This window comes from Lucilia cuprina, chromosome 6, assembly GCF_022045245.1.
Source record: "Lucilia cuprina isolate Lc7/37 chromosome 6, ASM2204524v1, whole genome shotgun sequence".
Taxonomy (NCBI): domain Eukaryota; kingdom Metazoa; phylum Arthropoda; class Insecta; order Diptera; family Calliphoridae; genus Lucilia; species Lucilia cuprina.
In genome coordinates this window covers 38144462-38165181 of record NC_060954.1, presented here as the reverse complement: position 1 = coordinate 38165181, position 20720 = coordinate 38144462, and the positions used below count along the sequence as shown (strand labels likewise).

The window sequence follows — 20720 nt, the reverse complement described above, 5'->3', positions numbered from 1 at the left end:
AATTACAATTACTTGTAATTTATAATTGACCAATAACAAATTATAATTACTTGTAATTGTAATGTTTTACCAACTACAATTATTTGTAATTGAAATTACCAATTGCAATTTTTTGTAATCGTAATTTGGGAATAACTAATTACAAATTGCACGTAATTATAGAGAACAAAATTTACAATTACAAATAATTTTAATTTGAATGTTTTTAGTTACAAGCAATTGTAATTAGAAAAACTTCAATTACAGGTACTTCAAATGTAATTGTAATTGAGAATGCAATTATTAATACCCAAGCCTGTCATATTCAATAGAAGTGGTAATAGGACACATTCCTGACCCTTCCAAACTTTTCTTGTTTCGCTTAGCAATTTGCCATGGCTTATTACGAAGCATATGAGTTTGAGTGAGTTTGGTGAGTGCTACTTTTAAAGTCTGAATCCATACAATATCTGCCTTGATTTTGGCGTTTCAAATAAAAATTACAAACTCTCATAATTTACACAGCGATATATAAATATTTCTTTGTTACCTTAATTACATGTATTTAGTAGATAAAATTTTATTCGTTTTCTATTTATAAACTCTTTGTATGAAAAAAACATTTAAATTGAGTAATTAATAACTTTTAATAATCCATTAAGAATTTTTGGCAATTTGACAGAATTTATCTGTTATATTTTCACTTTACGAAAAAAATTTAATTATTTATAAAATGTTAAAAATATTTTATAAAGAAAAAAAAAATACCTTGAAATTACAGGTGTGTTTAAAGAATGACATATATTGTATATAAATTGTTTTTTTTTTCAAAATGAGTTTTTCCTAACATTTTATTAACGATATTATTAGTCACTTTATGAATAATTTCTTAAATTAATTATAAATTACATATTTTTTTTTACAAAATACTTTCGAGATTTATTTTTTTATGCAAATAATTTACAAATTTTATCACTTATGTATTCAAACTAATTGTTAAAGAATAAGCTTCTCTAATATTATTAACAATTTGATTATACTTTTTTCTCTAATACACTAATTTTAGTGGTTAATGCTTCAATAGTATTTTTTAAATCATCAATAGTTTGACGTAATTTGTTTGCCTTCTCCTCAGTTTCATCATAGTCTCTCATTAATATAGGCTTATCGAGCAGACCACTTTGAAAGCTGACATTACGTATATCGGATCTTAGCTTCTGCCGTTTAATTTTAAGTTCCGACATAAACGTTCGACAGGTGTTTTTTTGTATTTGTAATTTTTTTAAATATTTCTTTTTCTCGCTTACAATGTGTCGCAACATTTTTTGTTTTTCCTTCAAATGGGCCATGTTGTGAAGATCTGAATTATAATGTTTATGAAGTCTCATGAGTGCGGAGTTTCGTTCTGAAAGTAAGAACAACAATGTGTTAACGATATATTAGTATAACAATTTTTGATCTACAGTCAATACCAAAGTATAACAAATAGTCCAACTCTCACATATAGGAAATTACTCTCTCACTTCTACGAGTGCCATGTGAAATCGACTCTCTTGTGAGAAATGAAAACTTGTCAAAACACTCAAAGTTTAACTCACTTTTTTGACCATTTTTAAGGATCGAACGCGAAATTGCAGTTATCCACAAAAAAAAACTGTTATACTTTGGTCAATACTATAGACTGGTCTATATAATACTATAGAATGGTCTATAGTCAATACTACAGACTGTCTATAGACAATAGTATAGACTGGTCTATAGTCAATACTATAGACTGGTCTATAGTCAATACTATAGACTGGTCTATAGTCAATACTATAGACTGGTCTATAGACTGGTCTATAGACTGGTCTATAGTCAATACTATAGACTGGTCTATAGTCAATACTATAGACTGGTCTATAGTCAATACTATAGACTGGTCTATAGTCAATACTATAGACTGGCCTATAGTCAATACTATAGACTGGTCTATAGTCAATACTATAGACTGGTCTATAATCAATACTATAGACTGGTCTATAGTCAATACTATAGACTGGTCTCTAGTCAATACTATAGACTTGTCTATAGTCAATACTATAGACTGGTCTATAGTCAATACTATAGACTGGTCTGTAGTCAATACTATAGACTGGTCTGTAGTCAATACTATAGACTGGTCTGTAGTCAATACTATAGACTGGTCTGTAGTCAATACTATAGACTGGTCTGTAGTCAATACTGTATACTGCTCTATAATGAATACTATGGACTGCTCTATAGTTAATACTACTGGTGTGTAGTCTATAGTCAATAGAGCAGTATTGAGTCAAGTCTAGTCAATACTAAAGACTGGACTATAGTTAGTTGGTTAATTAGTTAGTTAGTTAGTTAGTTAGTTAGTTAGTTAGTTAGTTAGTTAGTTGGTTAGTTAGTTAGTTAGTTAGTTAGTTAGTTAGTTAGTTAGTTAGGTAGTTAACTACTTTGCTAGCTATCACTCACCCTCTAGTTTTTTGCTTAAAACATTCGTTTCTGTCTCCATAGTTTCATATTGTGTCAATTGCATATCATTTCCCAAATTTTCCAATATTTTCCTTTCCTTTAAAAAGTAACACAATGTGATAAATCTTATTTAAACATAAACTATCAGCCAACAACCAGACCTACATACCTGTCCTAGTTCTGAAACATCATGTTGTTTTAACAAAAGTCTGAAACGAACATCCGAAATTTCTTTTCTAATCGCAGCCATTTTTTCTAATTGTTTACTTAGCGATAGTATTTTAAGCTTTTCAGAATTTTCCCTTTGAAATGTTGTTTTGATCAATTGTTCTAGTCGATTTACTTCCATTTTGCTCCTTTGTTTCATTTCTTTAAATTGCTCTCTCGTTTCCATAACTTGAGCCGAGCATAGACCTTTGGTTTTTTCTTCTGTAATTAACAATTTATCTAGATTATCAAGAGCATTATAGTAATTTTTGCTATCATTGCTAAAAGTCTTAGGATCGTCAGCTGTAATCAGGCGAAAAGAGCATTTGCGTTTGAAATGTTCTACACATTTACGATTTAGAAATCGCATTGCTCTTCGTTCCACCTCCAATAGCTCATATTTAGATTTAATTTCTTCCAGTAATTTTCTTTTATCTAGATTCTTTCGTAATATTACATTAGCATCTATATATTCGGATTTGGCCACACAATGATCAATTAATTTATTTAGAAAATCTGAGGTGTGCTGTAGAATAAGACGCTCTTGTTCTTTACGCATTAAGGCAACTTTGGCTTCATGATATTCATCTAAATCCTTTATTTCAATTTCTTGATCTTTTTCAAAGAATTTCTCAAGCAAATCCTCATCATCATAAGTTTTTGCTTGCTTAGGGACATCATCGAATTCATCAGCAGATTCTACTAAGTCGCCAATCGAATTATCACTTTTATTCTTCTGAGATATTTTTTCTTCCGTTTCAGTTTCTTCTAGTTCACTTTCTTCTGTACTGTGATGTTCTTCATCCTCCTTGGTTATTGTGCTTAGGCTGGCAGAAGATGAGGATTTCGTTCCAGTTAATGGATTAACAAATTTCCCTGTATCTTTGGCATTAGTTGGGTCGATTTCTAAAATTATTGGATATTTAATCACCAAATCATCTGTAGGCGCCAATGACAGGTCGTCTATTTCTGGAACATTTTCAAACATTTCAAATAACTCCTTTTCGAACTTATTTTCTTTTATATGATCCAGTTCTTCATCAGATAATATATCTTCTTCGAAAAATGTCTCCAATTGTAGAAATTTTTCTGGATCATCTAAAGCATTAAAATCCTGTGGTTCTTCCTCTACTATAATTTCTAGGATTTCCTCTGATTCCGAAGATGATCCTATAGAGTCAATTTCCGATACAACTTTTTCCAGAAGTTCATTGTTTATAAACTTGTTTAATAATTGATTCTTTTTGAGCACCATTAGCCTTTGGCTATCAATGGTTTTGTTGGCATTTGTCAATGATTCTAAATTCGTTTTTGCTTTAAGGTCTGATGTTCTGTTAAAATCGCTTCTGTTATTGAACTCCACAGTAAGGTTTTTTGCTTTTGATTTACTAGATTCTAATTCAACATTTGACTTTGTTAATGGAATTTCAGTTTTGGTTTTCTTTGCGTTTTTTGAACGTTTTTCCCGCATTTTTCTATCTATTGAAGGCATTTTTGTAGAATTTTGATCTAAACGTGATTAGGTCCAAATTGTCGTTTATAAAAAGGATACACGTTATACAAAAACACGGTTTAAAAAAGTTATAAAAAAACGTATAAAAAAGTATAAAAATTATATAAAAATATTATTAAAATATTTTAGTTGCTTTCATTTGATGTTGAAGAAAAATACTGAAAGATAAAGTAAATTTCGTTATAGTTTTTAACCCTTTAAATACAATGTATTTTTGTACCCTACACCACTTTATCAATCGGCTTAGAATAATTTTGAAGTCTATTTAGACATGTCCTTCGCTTGTCGAGTATACTTTTTTTTGGGAAACTTTTGGGAAACTTTTGATTTTTGTGTGTTAGAGAAAGATAAAGATATATCCAACCATCTCTTTCTCTCACACACAAAAAATCAAAAGTTTCACAACAAAAGTTTCCCAGTGTAAACCAGATCTCAGTAATCAAAAGTAATTACAAAACTATTGCTGGGATCGGAAAATGTTGTAATGATTTTTCGATTTTCCTTTCAGATTCCTGCCTTTTAGAATTAGAAATAAAAAGTTTCCATTAATTTTAAATAATTCTCATTTTATTAGTAAGAACATTGACGCAATGTATTACAAGTACAAACATTTACTTAATCATAGAAAAATTATGATTAGTTTGGGTTAATCGTTTTTCCAGCTTTTGTATTCTTTGCTGAATAGTATCTAAAGTGATTCTTAAACGATTCACTATTTCACGTAGTTCTCTCAAACGCTCCATCGTCTGATCATAGTCGTACATTAGAGCCGGTTTATCGATTAGACCACCCCGTATACTCAATTCATTAATTTCTTGTCGTAGGCGACTTCGTTTTAATTTTAATTCATAAATGTATTTTCTCAAAGAACGCCGTTCTTCATAGAATTCGTATAAGGCGGATCGTTGTGTTGCCATAACATTACAGAGGATGGATTTTTTCTCTCTAAAATGTGCCAACAAATGAAGGCAATTTTGTGACCGTAAATAAAGTTTTTTGAGATCAATGTTACGTTCTAAAACGATTAGAAGCGTGATACTATACTATAACATTACATATTTTATATATTGTTGTTGCACTACCTTCAATTTTCTTGCCCAAGGCTTGATTTTCGGTTTGTATGTGATCATAATCTTTAATGGTCAAACCATTGCCCAAATCTTCAAGTTTAGTTAGTTTCTGTGAAGATAAATAAAAAAATTATTATTGGAAAATAATATTTTGATTTATTTTTAAAGTTTTATTAACTAGCTACGTAAATTTACCTCTAACAGCAGCGCATGCGTATCTTGCCTTGTTATCATTCGATATCGTACTTCGCTTACTTCTGTACGATATTTTGCCATCCTTCGTAATAATAGGTCGATAAGCTAAAAAATTGTGTGAACTTTAAGAATTAGAAAATATTGTGGAGAAAATTATTTTAAATTTCATGTTATGACAATAAACTGGACTGGTTACTCTGATTAACGCCAGTTAATCAGGATGTCGCAATACTTCCAGGCATCATTAATTCAAAACATTTACAGAATGTCCATTAACATAAGACTATATATAGAGTAGATTGGTCTTTAGTCAACTAAAGACGAGAATTTATTTTAGACTATAAACTTCTATATATTAAAGACTATAGACTGTTTTATGTTTAAGACTATATGATAATCAAGACTAAAGACCAATCTATTATCAAGACTATAGACCAATATATAGTTATGACTATAACACTAATTTATAGTCAAGACTATAGTCCAATCTAAAATCAAGATTGTAAACCAATGAATAGTCAAGACTATAGACCAGACTATAGTCAAGACTACAGCTAAACTATAGTCAAGACTATAAAAGACAAGACTATAGTCAAGACTATATATAATCTATAGTCAAGACTATAGCTAATCCATAGTCAATACTATAGCCAATTTATAGTCAAGACTATAGCTTATCTATAGTCCAGAGTATATACACTCTATAGCATTAACTATAGACCAATCTACAGTTAAGACTATATACAAGACTATAGACCATCCTACTTATAGTCAAGATCATAGACAAGTCTATATTTAAGACCACAGGAAAGTCTATATTCATCTCTATAAGCTTTAGACTTCATTATAGATTAGATATAGTCTTGATTATAGATTAGCTTTAGTCTTGACTATAGATTATCAATAGTCTCAATTATAGATTAGCTTTAGTATTGACTATAGATTGGCTATAGTCTTGACTATAAATTAGCTATAGTCTTGACTATAGATTAGCTATAGTCATGACTATTGATTTTCTATAGTCTTGACATAGATTATCTATAGTCTTGACTATAGATTATCTATAGTCTTGACTATAGTTTAGCTATAGACTTGGCTATTGTTTAGCTATAGTCTTGACTATAGTTTAGCTATGGTCTTGACTATAGATTAGCTATAGTCTTGATTATAGATTAGCTATAGAGTTGACTTAGATTTGCTATAGTCTTGACTATAGCTTAGATATAGTCTTGATTATAGCTTAGATATAGTCTTGAGTATAGACTATAGCTAGTCTATTGTGACTAATAATTAGCTATAGTCTTGAATATAAATTAGCTGTAGTCTTGATTATATATTAGCTATAGTCTTGACTATAGATTAGCTATAGTCTTGATTATAGATTAGCTATAGTCTTGATTATAGATTAGCTATAGTCTTGATTATAAATTAGCTATAGTCTTGATTATAGATTAGCTATAGTCTTGACTGTAGTCTTGATTATAGATTAGCTATAATCTTGACTATAGACTAGCTATATTCGCGACTATAAATTAGCTATAGTCTTGACTATAGATTAGCTATAGTCTTAAATATAAATTAGCTATAGTCTTGATTATAGATTAGCTATAGTCTTGACTATATATTAGCTACAGTCTTGACTATAAATTAGCTATAGTCTTGACTATATATTAGCTATAATCTTGACTATAGATTATCTATTGTCTTGACATAGATAATCTATTGTCTTGACTATATGTTAGCTATGGTCTTGACTATAGTCTTGAGAATAGTTTAGATATAGTCTTGACTAGTGATTATCTAGTCTTGCCTATAGCTTAGATGTAGTCTTTACTATAGACTAGCTATATTCTATATATAATGTAATCTTGACTATAGATAAGATATTATAGTCTTGATTATAGATTAGCTATAGTTTCGATTACAGTCTTGACTATAGACCAGCTGTTAAAGATTCTGGTGACAATATGAGTCACGTTCTCTTCGACTAAATTGACCGTGAATTTTGGATATTTTGTAGATATTTTATATCCTTGTCTCCTGGAAGTAGTACTTTATCGGTAAAAGTCCAGTTCATATTAGCTCCATTTGTATTATGTACTAGTAAATAATATTTGCACTTACAGTATTCCATTGTGGACTAGTTTCTCTAACTAAATTCATCTTAACCAAACTTTCGAACATCAATACTTCAGTATTCACTTTCTGTTTGGCATTCTCTAATTCTGTACGAATTCGTTTGACTTTACATGTAGTAGAATCATCGGCAGCCTTAGCTAATAACTCGTCTAAACGTCTTACAGCATTAATATATTTTTCTTTCTCCTGAGGCAAAGTTTTGATATTCTCTGGAATTATAGGACGAAATATTTTTTTACGTTTAAAATATTCCACTACTTTTTGATTAAGCCAATCTGAAACTTTCAGCTCAATTACATATTGCTGATGTACTTGTGAGATTTCTGATAAGAGTTTACGTTTATCAAGATTTTGTCTTAAAATTACTTCGGGACTTATCCGTTCGGCTATTTCAACCACTCGTTGTATAATATCATTTATAAATTCCAATGTGTTTTCAAGTATCAGTTTATCTTCCTGCTGTTTAGCAATTGCCTCCCAATCGATATCATCAACTATTTGCTCAACTTTTGTTGTTTCTAATTGTAAAAATGTTTCAAAAAGTACATTAGTAGTTTCATCTTCCTCTTTGTCATAAGAAGTAGGTTGAGTCTCTGCAAATAATATATCATCGGGTAATAAGTTTTCACTTAATTCGGACTGTTGTGATTCGGAAACTGTATCTTCGCTTGCTACCGAAGATGCTTTTGAATTATCCTGTGATAGAGAAAAGGATCCTACATGCATGTGAAATTCTGAACCTGTTAAAGGATTAACAAAATGTCCCATATCTTTAGTGGTATCCTTTGGTATCACTTCCTTTTCCTCTACTATAGTACAAACACTTATATCTTCCGATATATTTGTTATGTCTGGCAATTCGCCAAAATTTTCAAAGAATATCTTGTCATGTGCTAATGTTTCTTGTTCTTCTTCGATTGCTTCCTCATCCGTAGAACTATCCACGGTGTCATATAAGGTATCTAAAATATTCAGGGTATTTTCACTATCTTCGTCTTGTGAAATTGAATATTCAGTTGATTCTGTTGTTGATGATGATGATGTTGATGATGACGACGGTGAATCTAAACTTGCTTTTCTTTCATCGATTTCCCTTTGTAAGTCAGCAGCGACTCTTTTCCTCTTCTTTTCCAGTTGCTCTAAATAAGTTGATTCTTTGGTTTTGTATCCTTTGGTCATTTTATTGGTTTAATTTCCTAAGTTCCACTATTTGATAAAATATTTAGTAAAATATAAATATTGTGTTTTTATCAAAGAATAATGCTTTGATTTTTAAGCTGTTTTAAAAACTTTAATATTTTACTTCAAATATTGACAATTTGTTTAATGTGAATGTACTCGGATAAGAAGTTTTTAACTTGGGAAATCAGGGTTTAGAAATATTTGAAATATAGAAACCGATTAAGAGTAAAAACACATTGGTAATAATCTCATATTTTGTTTTTTTTGATAGATGTTATCAATTTCACTTATAGTTTATTTTGCGCTTGAGTCTCACAGACCTAATAGACCTAAGAGCCAATTGGAATTCCCTGATGCCAAACATACAAATATTTCATGTTTGTATAAGTCTGTTGTGTAGTGTCTAGTAGACTAGTTAAAAGACAAATCCACAGATAAGGCAATAGCTTATTTAGAAACCGTGAATCGTTGTTCAGGGTCCCGATTGGATAGGCGGATTATACAGTTAAAGAACTATACAACCCTCAAGTTTTAAAATACTCGGCTTAACAGTTTAGGTGTAATTGTCTGGATACTAAAACTTCGACGCCGTCTGTCGAACAAATATAAAAACTTTACAGGAACATATCTCACGATTCTTGAAACATATTTCCTGAGTTTATTGATTACAAATAAACATTACTCTTTTATACTAGTCCAAAGAATTTTCAATATCGTAGTCATGAGATTAGTTTATAGTCATAGTCAATGGAAATGACAATTGGCTAGTCTGTAGACCAGACAATGACAAGTTTTTTTGCCAATAGAATATTACACATACAAGTAAATAGATTCATCCAAAAACTAGTCAATATTACAGTCGTTGGAATAATTAATGAACTAGTAAAGAACAAAGTAATCAATAAAGTAATAGATTAGTCTTTTGATTATGGTCTGATCTATTGAATAATGTATTGACTAGACAATAGAATATCCCATTGACAACACAATAGATTAGCCGATTGAATAGTCAATGGATTAGTCCATAAAATGGCTGACAGACTTGCCAAGAGACTTCTCCATAGACTATTCTATACGCAGATTCATAGTCTAACAATGCTTTATTGAAGTCAGCATTGATCGTAACACGAATATCGGAGTGCTTTACGTGAACTCCTGCCCTGACGGCCTTATTTTCCACGGGATTGCAGTAACACCAAGGTGAAGGTTTCACCAAGGTAACATGCCCCCGGGGAGATTGACTGTAACAATGAATCTAATGTATATATTAAATATTGGAAATTTTCTACAAATTTTTAGATCGATTCAGATATTTCTGTATTTGAAAATTCTATAGCTATTCTGAAACAAATTTTTTTAAGATTAATTTAATGTTTTCTACGAATCACTACTACTGCTACTACTTCTATTGCTCTCCATGTAATCTTTAGATCTCGTTAAAAAATCATTAAATTTTCTCCAAAAAATATCTCTTTCCAATTTCGATTTACGTTTTAAATATCGACATTTCGATCTCTCCGAACGATCTTCTTCAAAACTGGAATCGGATGAATGTGTTGGTAAATTGTGTAATTGTATGCGACGTATTTCCATCATTTGTTTTGTGGCTTTACTGGTATATAGTTTGTTAACAGGTTGCTGTCTTTGCAGGGATGTACTAGATGATTCTGCATAAGATTCTCCAGGTACATCAGACTCTGTGAGAAGATTTTGAAAAACGTTTCTTTGTAGTTGCCAAAAGTTTTGTATTTTTAATTCCTTTAAGTTTTTTAGATTTATTTGTTGATGTAATTGTCTGCTAACAACTTCTGGGGATTTGGCTTTCAAGTCCATGTTTAGAGTAGTAGTTTCAGGTTGGATTTGATAGATTTTTTCTTGTGGACTGATGAAATTTTTTATGAGAATTTTTTTGTACTATTTTATTTATAGAAAATTTTGAAAGAAATAAAATATAAAAGTTTACACAGACGGAAATTTTGTTGAATATTTTATAATTTTTATCAAATAGATAACAAACTGATAGCAGATTACATAAGTATTTATTTATCGATAGTTTTCTGTAAGAAATCGTACATTTTTAAATATTCGGTGGAATTCCTATGCATATACATATGTGTGTGTTTATATATCACACCAATACATTTTAAACACTTAACACCAGTGTAAATTTTCCAAAGTTTCGAAGCATATTGTTAGGCAGTCAAAAATAAATACATAATGTTACACTATAAAAAAATTTTAAAGGTAAAATCGTCTCAGAGTCTTGTAACCGATAAAAATGTAGTATAAGCAAAATTGACTACGATAAAATCCCGTTACCGAAATAAGACAAAATTACGTTAACGTATTAAAACCGAATGATGTTGGCGCTAAAATGCGTTAGCGGTATATCAATTCCATTTGTTTAATCTTCTTAAGTCAGTTTAGCTTAAAATATCCCTTTAGATTACTATCGTTACCGTTTTGAAACACTTTACTACTTTTGGTTATAAACATAATATAAACTCATATTGTATGTTAAAAGCTCGATAAAATACTTGCTGGTCCATTTCAAATGCTAGGTTAGGTTATACAGACTGCTTACTAGGGTTCTATTGTTGAAAAGAAAATTCGACTTTTTGCATTTAGTTAAAAGTCGACTCTTAACTTTTTACATTTTATGCAAAGTCGATTTTTCGACTTTTTTCAGTTAGTTAAAAGTTGACTTTTAGACTTTTCGACTTTTAGTATTTTGCAAATAGTCGACTTTCAACTTTTTTCGACTTTTTGATTTTTTTTTACTTTTCAACTATTTTTGACTTTTTCCGCCTTTTTTTGACTATTTTCTACTTTTTGACTTTGTTCGACTATTTTCGACTTTTTCCGACTATTTTCGACTTTTTCCGACTATTTTCGACTATTTTTTATTTTTTTCGCCTTTTTTCGACTATTTTCTACTTTTTGACTTTGTTCGACTATTTTCGACTTTTTCCGACTATTTTCGACTTTTCGACTATTTTTGAATTTTTCCGACTTTACGACTTTTTCCGACTTTTTGACTATTTCAGACTTGTCGACGATTTTCGACTTTTTTCGATTTTCAAATAGTTTCGACTGTTTGACTATTTTTGTCTTTTTTCGACTATTTCAGACTTTTTTCGACTTTGTCGACTATTTTCGACTTTTTCCGACTTTGTCGACTATTTTCTACTTTTTCCGACTATTTTCGACTTTTTCCAACATTGTCCGAATTTTTTCGACTATTTTTGACTTCTTTCGACTTTTATCCGACTATTTTTGAATTTTTCTGACTTTTCGACTTTTTCCGACTTTTTGACTATTTCAGACTTGTCGACGATTTTCGACTTTTTCCGACTTTTTTTCGATTTTCAAATATTTTCGACTGTTTGACTATTTTTATCTTTTTTCGACTATTTCAGACTTTTTTCGACTTTGTCGACTATTTTTGACTTTTTCCGACTATTTTCGACTTTTTCCAACTTTGTCCGAATTTTTTCGACTATTTCCGACTTTTTTTCGACTTTTATCCGACTATTTTAGACTTTTTCGACTATTTTCGACTTTTTCCGACTTTGTCCGTTTTTTCGACTTTTTTCCATTTTTTTCAACATTTTTTTTCGATTTTTCGACTATTTTCGACTTCGATTGTTCGATTATTCGAATGTCGATTTATATCTACTGCTTACTGCCAGGAGTAAGCTTTACTTGGTTTCCATGAGTCCTTTTGTATTGTCTGTAAAGAGTTATAGTAAGATGAAGAAAGAGAGAAAGGTGAAGGTTTAAAGATTAACTTATTTTAGGTTTACTACGCACAATTTCGATACAAAATTCCTACAATAAACTATAATTATCTTTATTAAGTATTTATGAATATGGGGTAAGGAGATACCCTATACGAAGGAAATACAGATGACAGAAGTAAAAATAATTTTTTTATAATTTTTACAATTTTTATGGTCATGAAAACTAGTTCACACCCAATCTGATAAATTTTCAAAGCGAATAGTTTCTGGACAGTTACACAGAAGATGAGTAATTGTTTCCACCTCCTCCTCGTTCTGGTAGTTTCTACAGAAGTTGTTATATGGAAGACTCATACGTTTTGAATGGTTTTCAAATTTGAAATCAAATCTATGTATTTTTACAAATCTTTTTAATAGTCTTCAACAATTTGTGAAAATGGATTTTATTTTTTTAAAAAAATATAAAAATGCTTAAATATTTCCAAAGAAATAACGAATAAATTTATACTTATTCTAAAGTATTTATTAAAATGTCCTTTGTCGCATTGCAGTCGTAGCGCTCTTTATGGTTAAAAAAATGTTTTTGCATTTCAAACGAATTTCAATGGATTTGCTTGAATCCATGACAATAATAACATATTTAGAGCAAAGAACATTTAAAGCAAAATGAAAAAATGTACATACATACCCAGCAAAAACTAACATTGAAAAGTAATGAATTAAAAAGCTAAATAAACCAATTTTCACTACTTTTTCATATGATAACATTAGCAAACGATATGTAGTAGTCATTGTAAATTGTTAAGTACAAGTCATTATTATGTTTTTGCTGGGTAGCTAAGTAAATATTTTCAATAAAATTTATGTATTTTTACTTTCCTTTCACCATCCATTTACCTTTTCAATATGATTTATTATGCAAAGTTTATTTCTGCACACATATTGTCTAGTCATTCACAATAAAATTCACAGAGAGAATAACATGAAATACGCTTTGAATTTTAATGTTTTTCGATACATGCTTCAATTATAGTGCAGGTACATATTATAAGCTTTAAAAGTCAATATTTAAAATACATTATAAATAATAAATGCAAGTGTAAATATATTTTTTTGCTGTGCATTACTTTGTTTAAAAATCATGACATACTTTTAGGATTAATAAAAATATTCGGTTTATTAAATTTAATTTGTAAATTATAAATTATGTTCTTTATGCATTAAGTTGATAAAGATATTTTTATTCCCAAACCACTATGGTGGGTGTCCTACATCCACCTTAAGTATACTAATCGATTCAGAATCACTTCCTGAGTCGATTTGCTATTTGTCCGTCCGTCCGTCACACAGACTGTCCATGTAAACCTTGTGAGCACGCTACAGATAATTTGATGAAATTTGGCAAATATTATTCTATTCCAAGGACGAACGCTATTGAAAGTGGTTGTAATTGGTCCATTATATCGCCTAGCACCAATACAACTATAGCCCCCTAATAGGGCTTTTGAGCTCATTTGACCCTTGTTCCAATACAAACTCCCATTCGGAGATTGAATGTCGAAGTGCTTTCTGTGAGTATGTTGTTGTTGTTGTAACAGCTCGACTGTGGCCGATAGTTCATTCCTGGGAAAAGTGTGAGTATGTCGAAGTGCTTTGTGTGAGTACCTGGCATGTTGCCCTATCTCACGGTGGTACTTTTTCAACCGCTGGGTGAGTAAAAAGTAAACAACTCACCACTACCCTTTTGTGTATCTTACACGCAGTTTGCAATTTTTGTACATGGATTGACCCGGTCCATGTACAAGCACTTTGCTTGATTACTTGATCTATCTAGTCTCTGACCATTGCTGCCCCGTTGCTTAACTTCCGAAATCTAAAACATCACTTTCGTTTACAACCAGGCAGATAGGATGGCCTTTGTTGATTTGGCAACAGCACCTAAAGACGTAAGCGGTAGACGAAATGCGAATCCATCAAATAAGCCGAGACTTTGTTCTTACTCACAGGGATACACTGTGGTAATTTTGATATGAACAAAGTATACTCTGAAAATATCTGGACAAAGAAGGAAAATTCAATGGCATCATTTATATATGATACCTTTCATCCATCATCAGACAAGCACACAACTCATTTATCCGACACATCCATACGAGAAAAACATATGACACATTCATTATAGGTAGACGGATGGGGTGATGCTCGCCGTATGCCATATTGATCCCGTACCATATATAATTAATACTAACTCATTTGCAACGCTTAGTCCCACAGTCACTCATCTGTGGGATATCTGTTGTTTCGGCAACAGCACCGAACTTATCCCGTGTTTAAAAGACTGATGTAAACTAAAGTCAATATTTTAGTTTACATCAGTCTTTTAAACACAACTCCCGAAGGATCCTCAACCAACTGACCAGCCAGGACATAGTCCTATGGGCAACTGAGCACTCGTACTACCAGATTATGTGGTGCTCTGGTTAGACCACGTTTCAATCAATGCAAGGAATAAGCCAGGCAGTAGACTCTGAACACCAATATATATTCCCGGCTGACTAGAGGTGTTGGAAACACCTCTGTTCTCCGGGATTGCAATAGCACCAAGGTGGAGGTTTCACCAAGGTAACATGCCCCCGAGGGGACCCTATGAAAGATTTTAGAAAATCACTTCTTTTTGTCAACAATAAGTAAAAATATTCCGAAATAAAGCTTAACAAGATAGAGTGCTACATTCGGCTATGCCAAGTCCTAAATACAAAAAAAAAATAAATAAAAGATTAATATGTTAAAAAATGTGCCAGTGGATATAATAATTAATGAAATATGTGTGTGTGTGTTTCAGAGTGATTCATAAATATGTACACAAAACATATTCAAGTCGTACTTTATACCGATATCTTTATTATTCAAAGATATAGATGCTTTTTAGTGATTTTGGGAAGTGGACTTAGGAAGTGGATACGTTTAAGTGATTTTCGGAAGTGGACCTTATATGGGAGCTATGATCAATTACGGGCCTATCCGCATAAAATTTTTAGAGTGATTTATATAGACAAAACATATTTGTGGCTAATTTTTATGGGCCTTATATGCAATCCATGAATGAACAAAAACTTATTTTTTCGAGATAGTCTGAGATTTATACTCATAAATTTTTAAGTCGTGAACCGTTATACGTTACCGGATAATAAAGAATAAATAAAGAATATTTTAAGTAAATTTCTATTGCTTCGTTTTAACATAAGCGTGGTTTACACAGACAGATAGACGGACAGATGGAAATAGCTAAATCGACTCACAATTTAATGATCAAGAATATATGTACTTTGTTGAGTCCCAAATGAATATTTCATGGTGTTACACACGGATTGACAAAGTTATATATACCCTATATCAGCACTGATGTTGGTGGAGGTTATAAATACAAATTAAATTCAATAAGACACCTTTTAAGGCTCTTAAGACAGCTTTAGATTCGTTCTATGGCAATTTTGTATAAAGATTGTGATATAGAACCTACAATGGACTAGATTATTGATTTCAGAACTATGATCATAAAATGATAATGACAGATTCCCTTAAGATCATATGATACCGATATTCATATCAACGAGTGGTTTTGAAAGTATTTTTTCTTATTTTTTAGATTTAAAAGCTCTGCTATAAGTTGTTAAGTAAGTTTTTTAATGTCTAAGCTTACATAATATATAATTTGTAAATCGTTTCTAGACTCATTCCAAGTAATGCAGATGGTATATAATAGTAATTTAAAAGTAAGTTCTTAAGTAAACGTAAGTCATTACACAGCTTTTGCTGGGATACAATATTTTACACAATTTAATTTAAGGATAATCTTTCCTTTAGTTGATAGTTATTGTATTTTAGTTTTGTATACGTATCTGTGTATTTGCATACATAAATATATATTTAAAATAAATATTTGTATTTAACATATAATTGCCGCCTGGACATTTATTTGGTATATTAAACTCTTGTCAGCCATTACTTGACAAAATAGCTTTTCGTATTTTACATCATGAACTGGTCTATTAACTTTAAAAGCCAGTGTTCTAGTTGTGCGACCTCATTGTGAAAAAATTGGGCTAAAATCGATATGTTTATTTTGTGCCTTTATTATACATGTCTCAGTGTGATATTTTTATATAGACTCTTAAGTTTTTTGTTGTATGTACGGACACGAACATTTTAATAGAAAACTAAAAGCCTTAAATTTATGTTTAAGTTTTAGTTGCAAACATTTTCAAGAGATTTTTTGAAAAGTTATAAAATATGAAAAAACAAATAAGGAAATTTGACGAAATTTAATAAGTTTAGGTTGATAGGAGTATATATGCTAACAAATCCGAAGAAATACATCTAGGACATCATCGGGCCTGTTGTTCACTGAGTGTACTATTTTTCAATGTTCAGTAACTCATTTTGCTGGGAGTTATTCCCGCCCTTTCGTTGCCGATTTCTCCCGAAGTGGCCTGATACCCGTATGATGCAAACCTTAACTCTAAGAATATGATCGGACTTTTGCTTTGAAGCTTGCGTTTTGATTTTGGATCTTCAAAATAAAACCGCACTTCCCCTTGTCGCCCAATTAGGGTCACCCTTGTAGTAACGGATTGTTCCGATATATTCTGTGCTTGTTATGCTATCGGAAACGTCTGATGATTGTATATAGCCTTTTAATGTGTCCAGTATACATTGCTGAAGTGTTCTATGATCGCTTTTGGCCAGTTTACCCTAAGTTATAAACAGTACGGCTGTAAATGTCTCTTTTGTCCAGTTTAGCTAAAGTTATGAGCCGGTTGTAATTGTCGCCCCATATCAATATATATGTTTCAATTGGTGAAATGCCTAACAACACCTTTTACTTTGGTACTTTACTTTGTTTATCGGCGATATCTCTAGTTGAGATTGAGTTGTTCGTCTTTCTTGTGAAAAAATAGAAATCTGATGCGTCTACGCCGGGATTATATTTAGGCCTCCAGGTTCAGTCCAGCAGCTTCAATGTTAACCCGGCGTGTACACAAAATTGACTTTTGGCACTAATTGTACTTCTTTAATACTAGATTTATCAGTCTACATAATTTCGTAAAATTTGGATCAAATGATATTCAGGTGTCAAAATTTGCCATCTGTTGTAGCGGCAATTAAAATATATGCATTTATGAACAATAACCATTAAATTTGTCAATCGAAAGAAAAATCAATCACAAACGTCCAATTTAACAATCGCTCACATAAATCATCAATTTGTTAAAACACACAACCGAATAAGTTTTAAATAAAATTAATTAAAAATTCATTACAACTAAATTAAAAATATGCATATCAACTTACATACATAAGCATAAGTGTTGCCATTTTTATACCTACCATTACAGGTTTAAAAGTACGAGTTTAGAGCTGAAATTCGATACACAGAAGAAAGTTTCTTCGTCTCGTGTAACTTTTGCAAATTCTGCAAATTAAATAAAACTGGCAACCCTTGTACGTACGCGTGTTAATATGCCGAGAAGTACCCATTATGCAAACGAGCCAAAAAATATAAAGTCGTTTTTGCACATAGTTACTAGAAACTTTTTGTTGCACCACGAAACGTTCACAACGTGAGTGCAGTTCACACCCTCATAAATCATGTTTCAGGAATAAACGACGTGCTGAAAATTTCAAATCAGGTGTAGTTTAAGTTATGAACATAAGGAAAAAAGTATGTTCTTTTGTGCAACACCATGAAGTAGGTTCTTTATTATACACAGGGATGGGAAGTAATATGCGGCAATTTTGCGTTTTTTTTTCGCTTATCACTGTTATACGTTGTCTCGTAATCGGAGCCGGTTGGTGTCTATAGTTTCACTTCAGCTAAAGAAGTGTAGATTTTCCAGTACATGTAAATCTTGTATTTCCCGCGTACTACAAACTGAGAATAGACAAATTTGGAAAGTAAATAACCGGATATCGGTGGCAAGTGTTATTCTGCTAGGACTCAAGCGTCGTCGTCATACTACAATCGTAAACAAAACTACATCATGCTTTTGGCTAAAATGTATAGGCGAAAAAGAATAATCTGCTCGGACAGAGCTTTAAGATAACTCAGCCTTAATATATAGATGAGAGTTCCGACTCTGAATTCTCAGATGATTCCAAATCGCAAAAATAATGTAGTAGACTGAATGGCGAAGAAGTTGAATGGATGCATAGCCTTACTACATATAACTAAAACATGGCTTTCTGGAGGTAAGATTATATGATAATTATGATCTAAGTCGACAGTCGAAGTCAAGCCATACTTTACTCAAAGCAATTTCTAGTCAGAATCCTGCAAGTAACGGTTACAAAACCAAAAGAGACGAGCACGTCGGCAAAGGTGAGTGTGACTCAAAGGAAGGCCCGAAAAACAAGGAAAAGAAACAAGTACGAAAGTATAGTCGGGCGTGAACGACCATATGATAACCTACAAAAGTTATGAAAAATATGGACCAACCCCGACAAAGTTTTGTGAATATATTTATATAGTATTTATTTGTTCTGAATTTAATCACGATATTTGTGTTTATAAGTAAATTTTGGACATTCAAGTAATTTTCTAAAGGAGACTTTGTACTGGAGCTAGGATCAATTGAGACCCGATTTTGTAAGGTCATTAAGGCTTGTATAAAACTTAGTTGTGCCGCTTTTTATCGATATACAGTTATATTTAACATAATTATGATCTCAGAACCCCCTTTTCGTGGGGTTCTGTTGTATAGGCACTAGGTGAAATAATGGGCCGATTTTATTCATTTTCAATAGGCTTCGTCGTTGGGTCAAAAAAGCGTGTGTGTCAAATTTTATCAAATTATCTTGAAAATTGCGACCTGTACTTTGCGTACAAGGTTTACATGCACAGCCAGCCAGACGGACGGTTATAGCTTAATCGACTCAGGAAACGATTCTAAGTCGATTGGTTTACTACGTATAGGACATATATTTTTGTATGTTACAAACATCAGCACAAACACAATATACCCTCCCCACTAAAGTTGTGTAGGGTATAAATACAGAGACGATTGTTGCCGATTTTAAAGGCAAAAACCTGAGTAAATCAGCTGAGTAAGACAGAACATCTGATCGAATATAAAAGAATGGATTATGAAACGAAGGGCAAACAATCAAAATAGAACATGAGCTGTAAGTTCATCATGGGAGTAATATTGATATGCTTTTCATTCTTGGGAAGGCGCTAAGCTTGAATTGGTAAAAAAGAGGCATCATCCAATGCTCTCGAAGTCCACTGACTACCTAAAAGGATGACGCAGTAAACTTGCTAATTAGCACATACTGGAAATTCTTGGAAACCTAAATGTTGCACTAATCGTAAAAAATAGAATGTCTGTGGCAAAATAGAAGAACCTGATGGAAGTCCACTTGTAATTGGAAGTTCACTGACTACCTAAAAGGATGGATCAGTAAACTTGCTAATTGGAATATAGTGGAAATTCTTGGAAGCCTAAATGTTGCACTGATCGTGAGAAATGGAATGTCTGTGACAAAAAAGAAGAACCTGATGGAAGTCTACTTGTAATAAGCATTAATCGACTCCAGAGCTGTCATCTTTAAAATTGGAATGGTACCGATTGGAAGGACAACCCAACGTGGAAAATCTAGTAAGTCCAAACGACCGGTAGGTCTTACGTTCCTTCTACATAAAATCTTGAAACGGCTTTATATAAAGTTGTCTTGAAAATGCTGATAGAGTTTAAGAGAAGTTCAGTTGTAAAAGGCATCAATCGCCTCCAGAGCTGTCATTTTTAAAATTGAAATGGTACTGATTGAAAAAGGACAACCCAACTTGGAAAATCTAGTTATGCGACACCAAAGTCCAAACGACCGGTAGGTCTTACGTTCCTTCTACATAAAATCTTGAAACGGCTTTATATAAAGTTTTCAAGAAAATGCTGAAAGAGTTTAATCAGTGAATTTGGATCTAATAGACCCACCAGGATTAGGACATTTTTTTTTAATTTCTAAAATACAAAAAATTTAAATATTTTAAATATAGTCAAAGGAGTCCTGTTAATAAAAAATTAGTAATTAATTAAGAACCAAAAGTTGATTGTGTCAATTTAAGAAATTTTAAACCTAACAAATTATACATTTAGGAAAAATTTAATTTTTTTGTTTTCATTTTAAATATGTCACTTAATTATTGAAATT

At 31.5% G+C, this 20720-nt stretch overlaps 1 protein-coding gene across 1 annotated transcript; it reads right to left on the bottom strand.

Moving 5' to 3' along the window:
* Nucleotides 1-830: 830 nt before the first annotated feature.
* Nucleotides 831-8871, bottom strand: LOC111677232 (DNA repair protein rad50). Its single transcript, XM_046954089.1, has 8 exons — nucleotides 7573-8871; nucleotides 5449-5553; nucleotides 5266-5362; nucleotides 4799-5198; nucleotides 4479-4492; nucleotides 2633-4179; nucleotides 2464-2560; nucleotides 831-1384 (listed from the first exon to the last, which is right to left on the bottom strand). Exons 1-8 carry the CDS (start codon nucleotides 8764-8766, stop codon nucleotides 1014-1016), a joined length of 3825 nt encoding a protein of 1274 aa, XP_046810045.1. The 5' UTR covers nucleotides 8767-8871; the 3' UTR covers nucleotides 831-1013.
* Between the last annotated feature and the right edge of the window lie 11849 nt (nucleotides 8872-20720).

Bases quoted from the DNA above. Each gene is read 5' to 3' on its own strand.
- LOC111677232 (XM_046954089.1), bottom strand. From the start codon at position 8,766: ATGACCAAAGGATACAAAACCAAAGAATCAACTTATTTAGAGCAACTG. The intron at 5,363-5,448 runs GTAAATTTACGT...TTATCTTCACAG, and splicing joins CGCATGCGCTGCTGTTAGAG to AAACTAACTAAACTTGAAGA. The intron at 1,385-2,463 runs GTGAGTGATAGC...TCTTACTTTCAG, and splicing joins TTTAAGCAAAAAACTAGAGG to AACGAAACTCCGCACTCATG.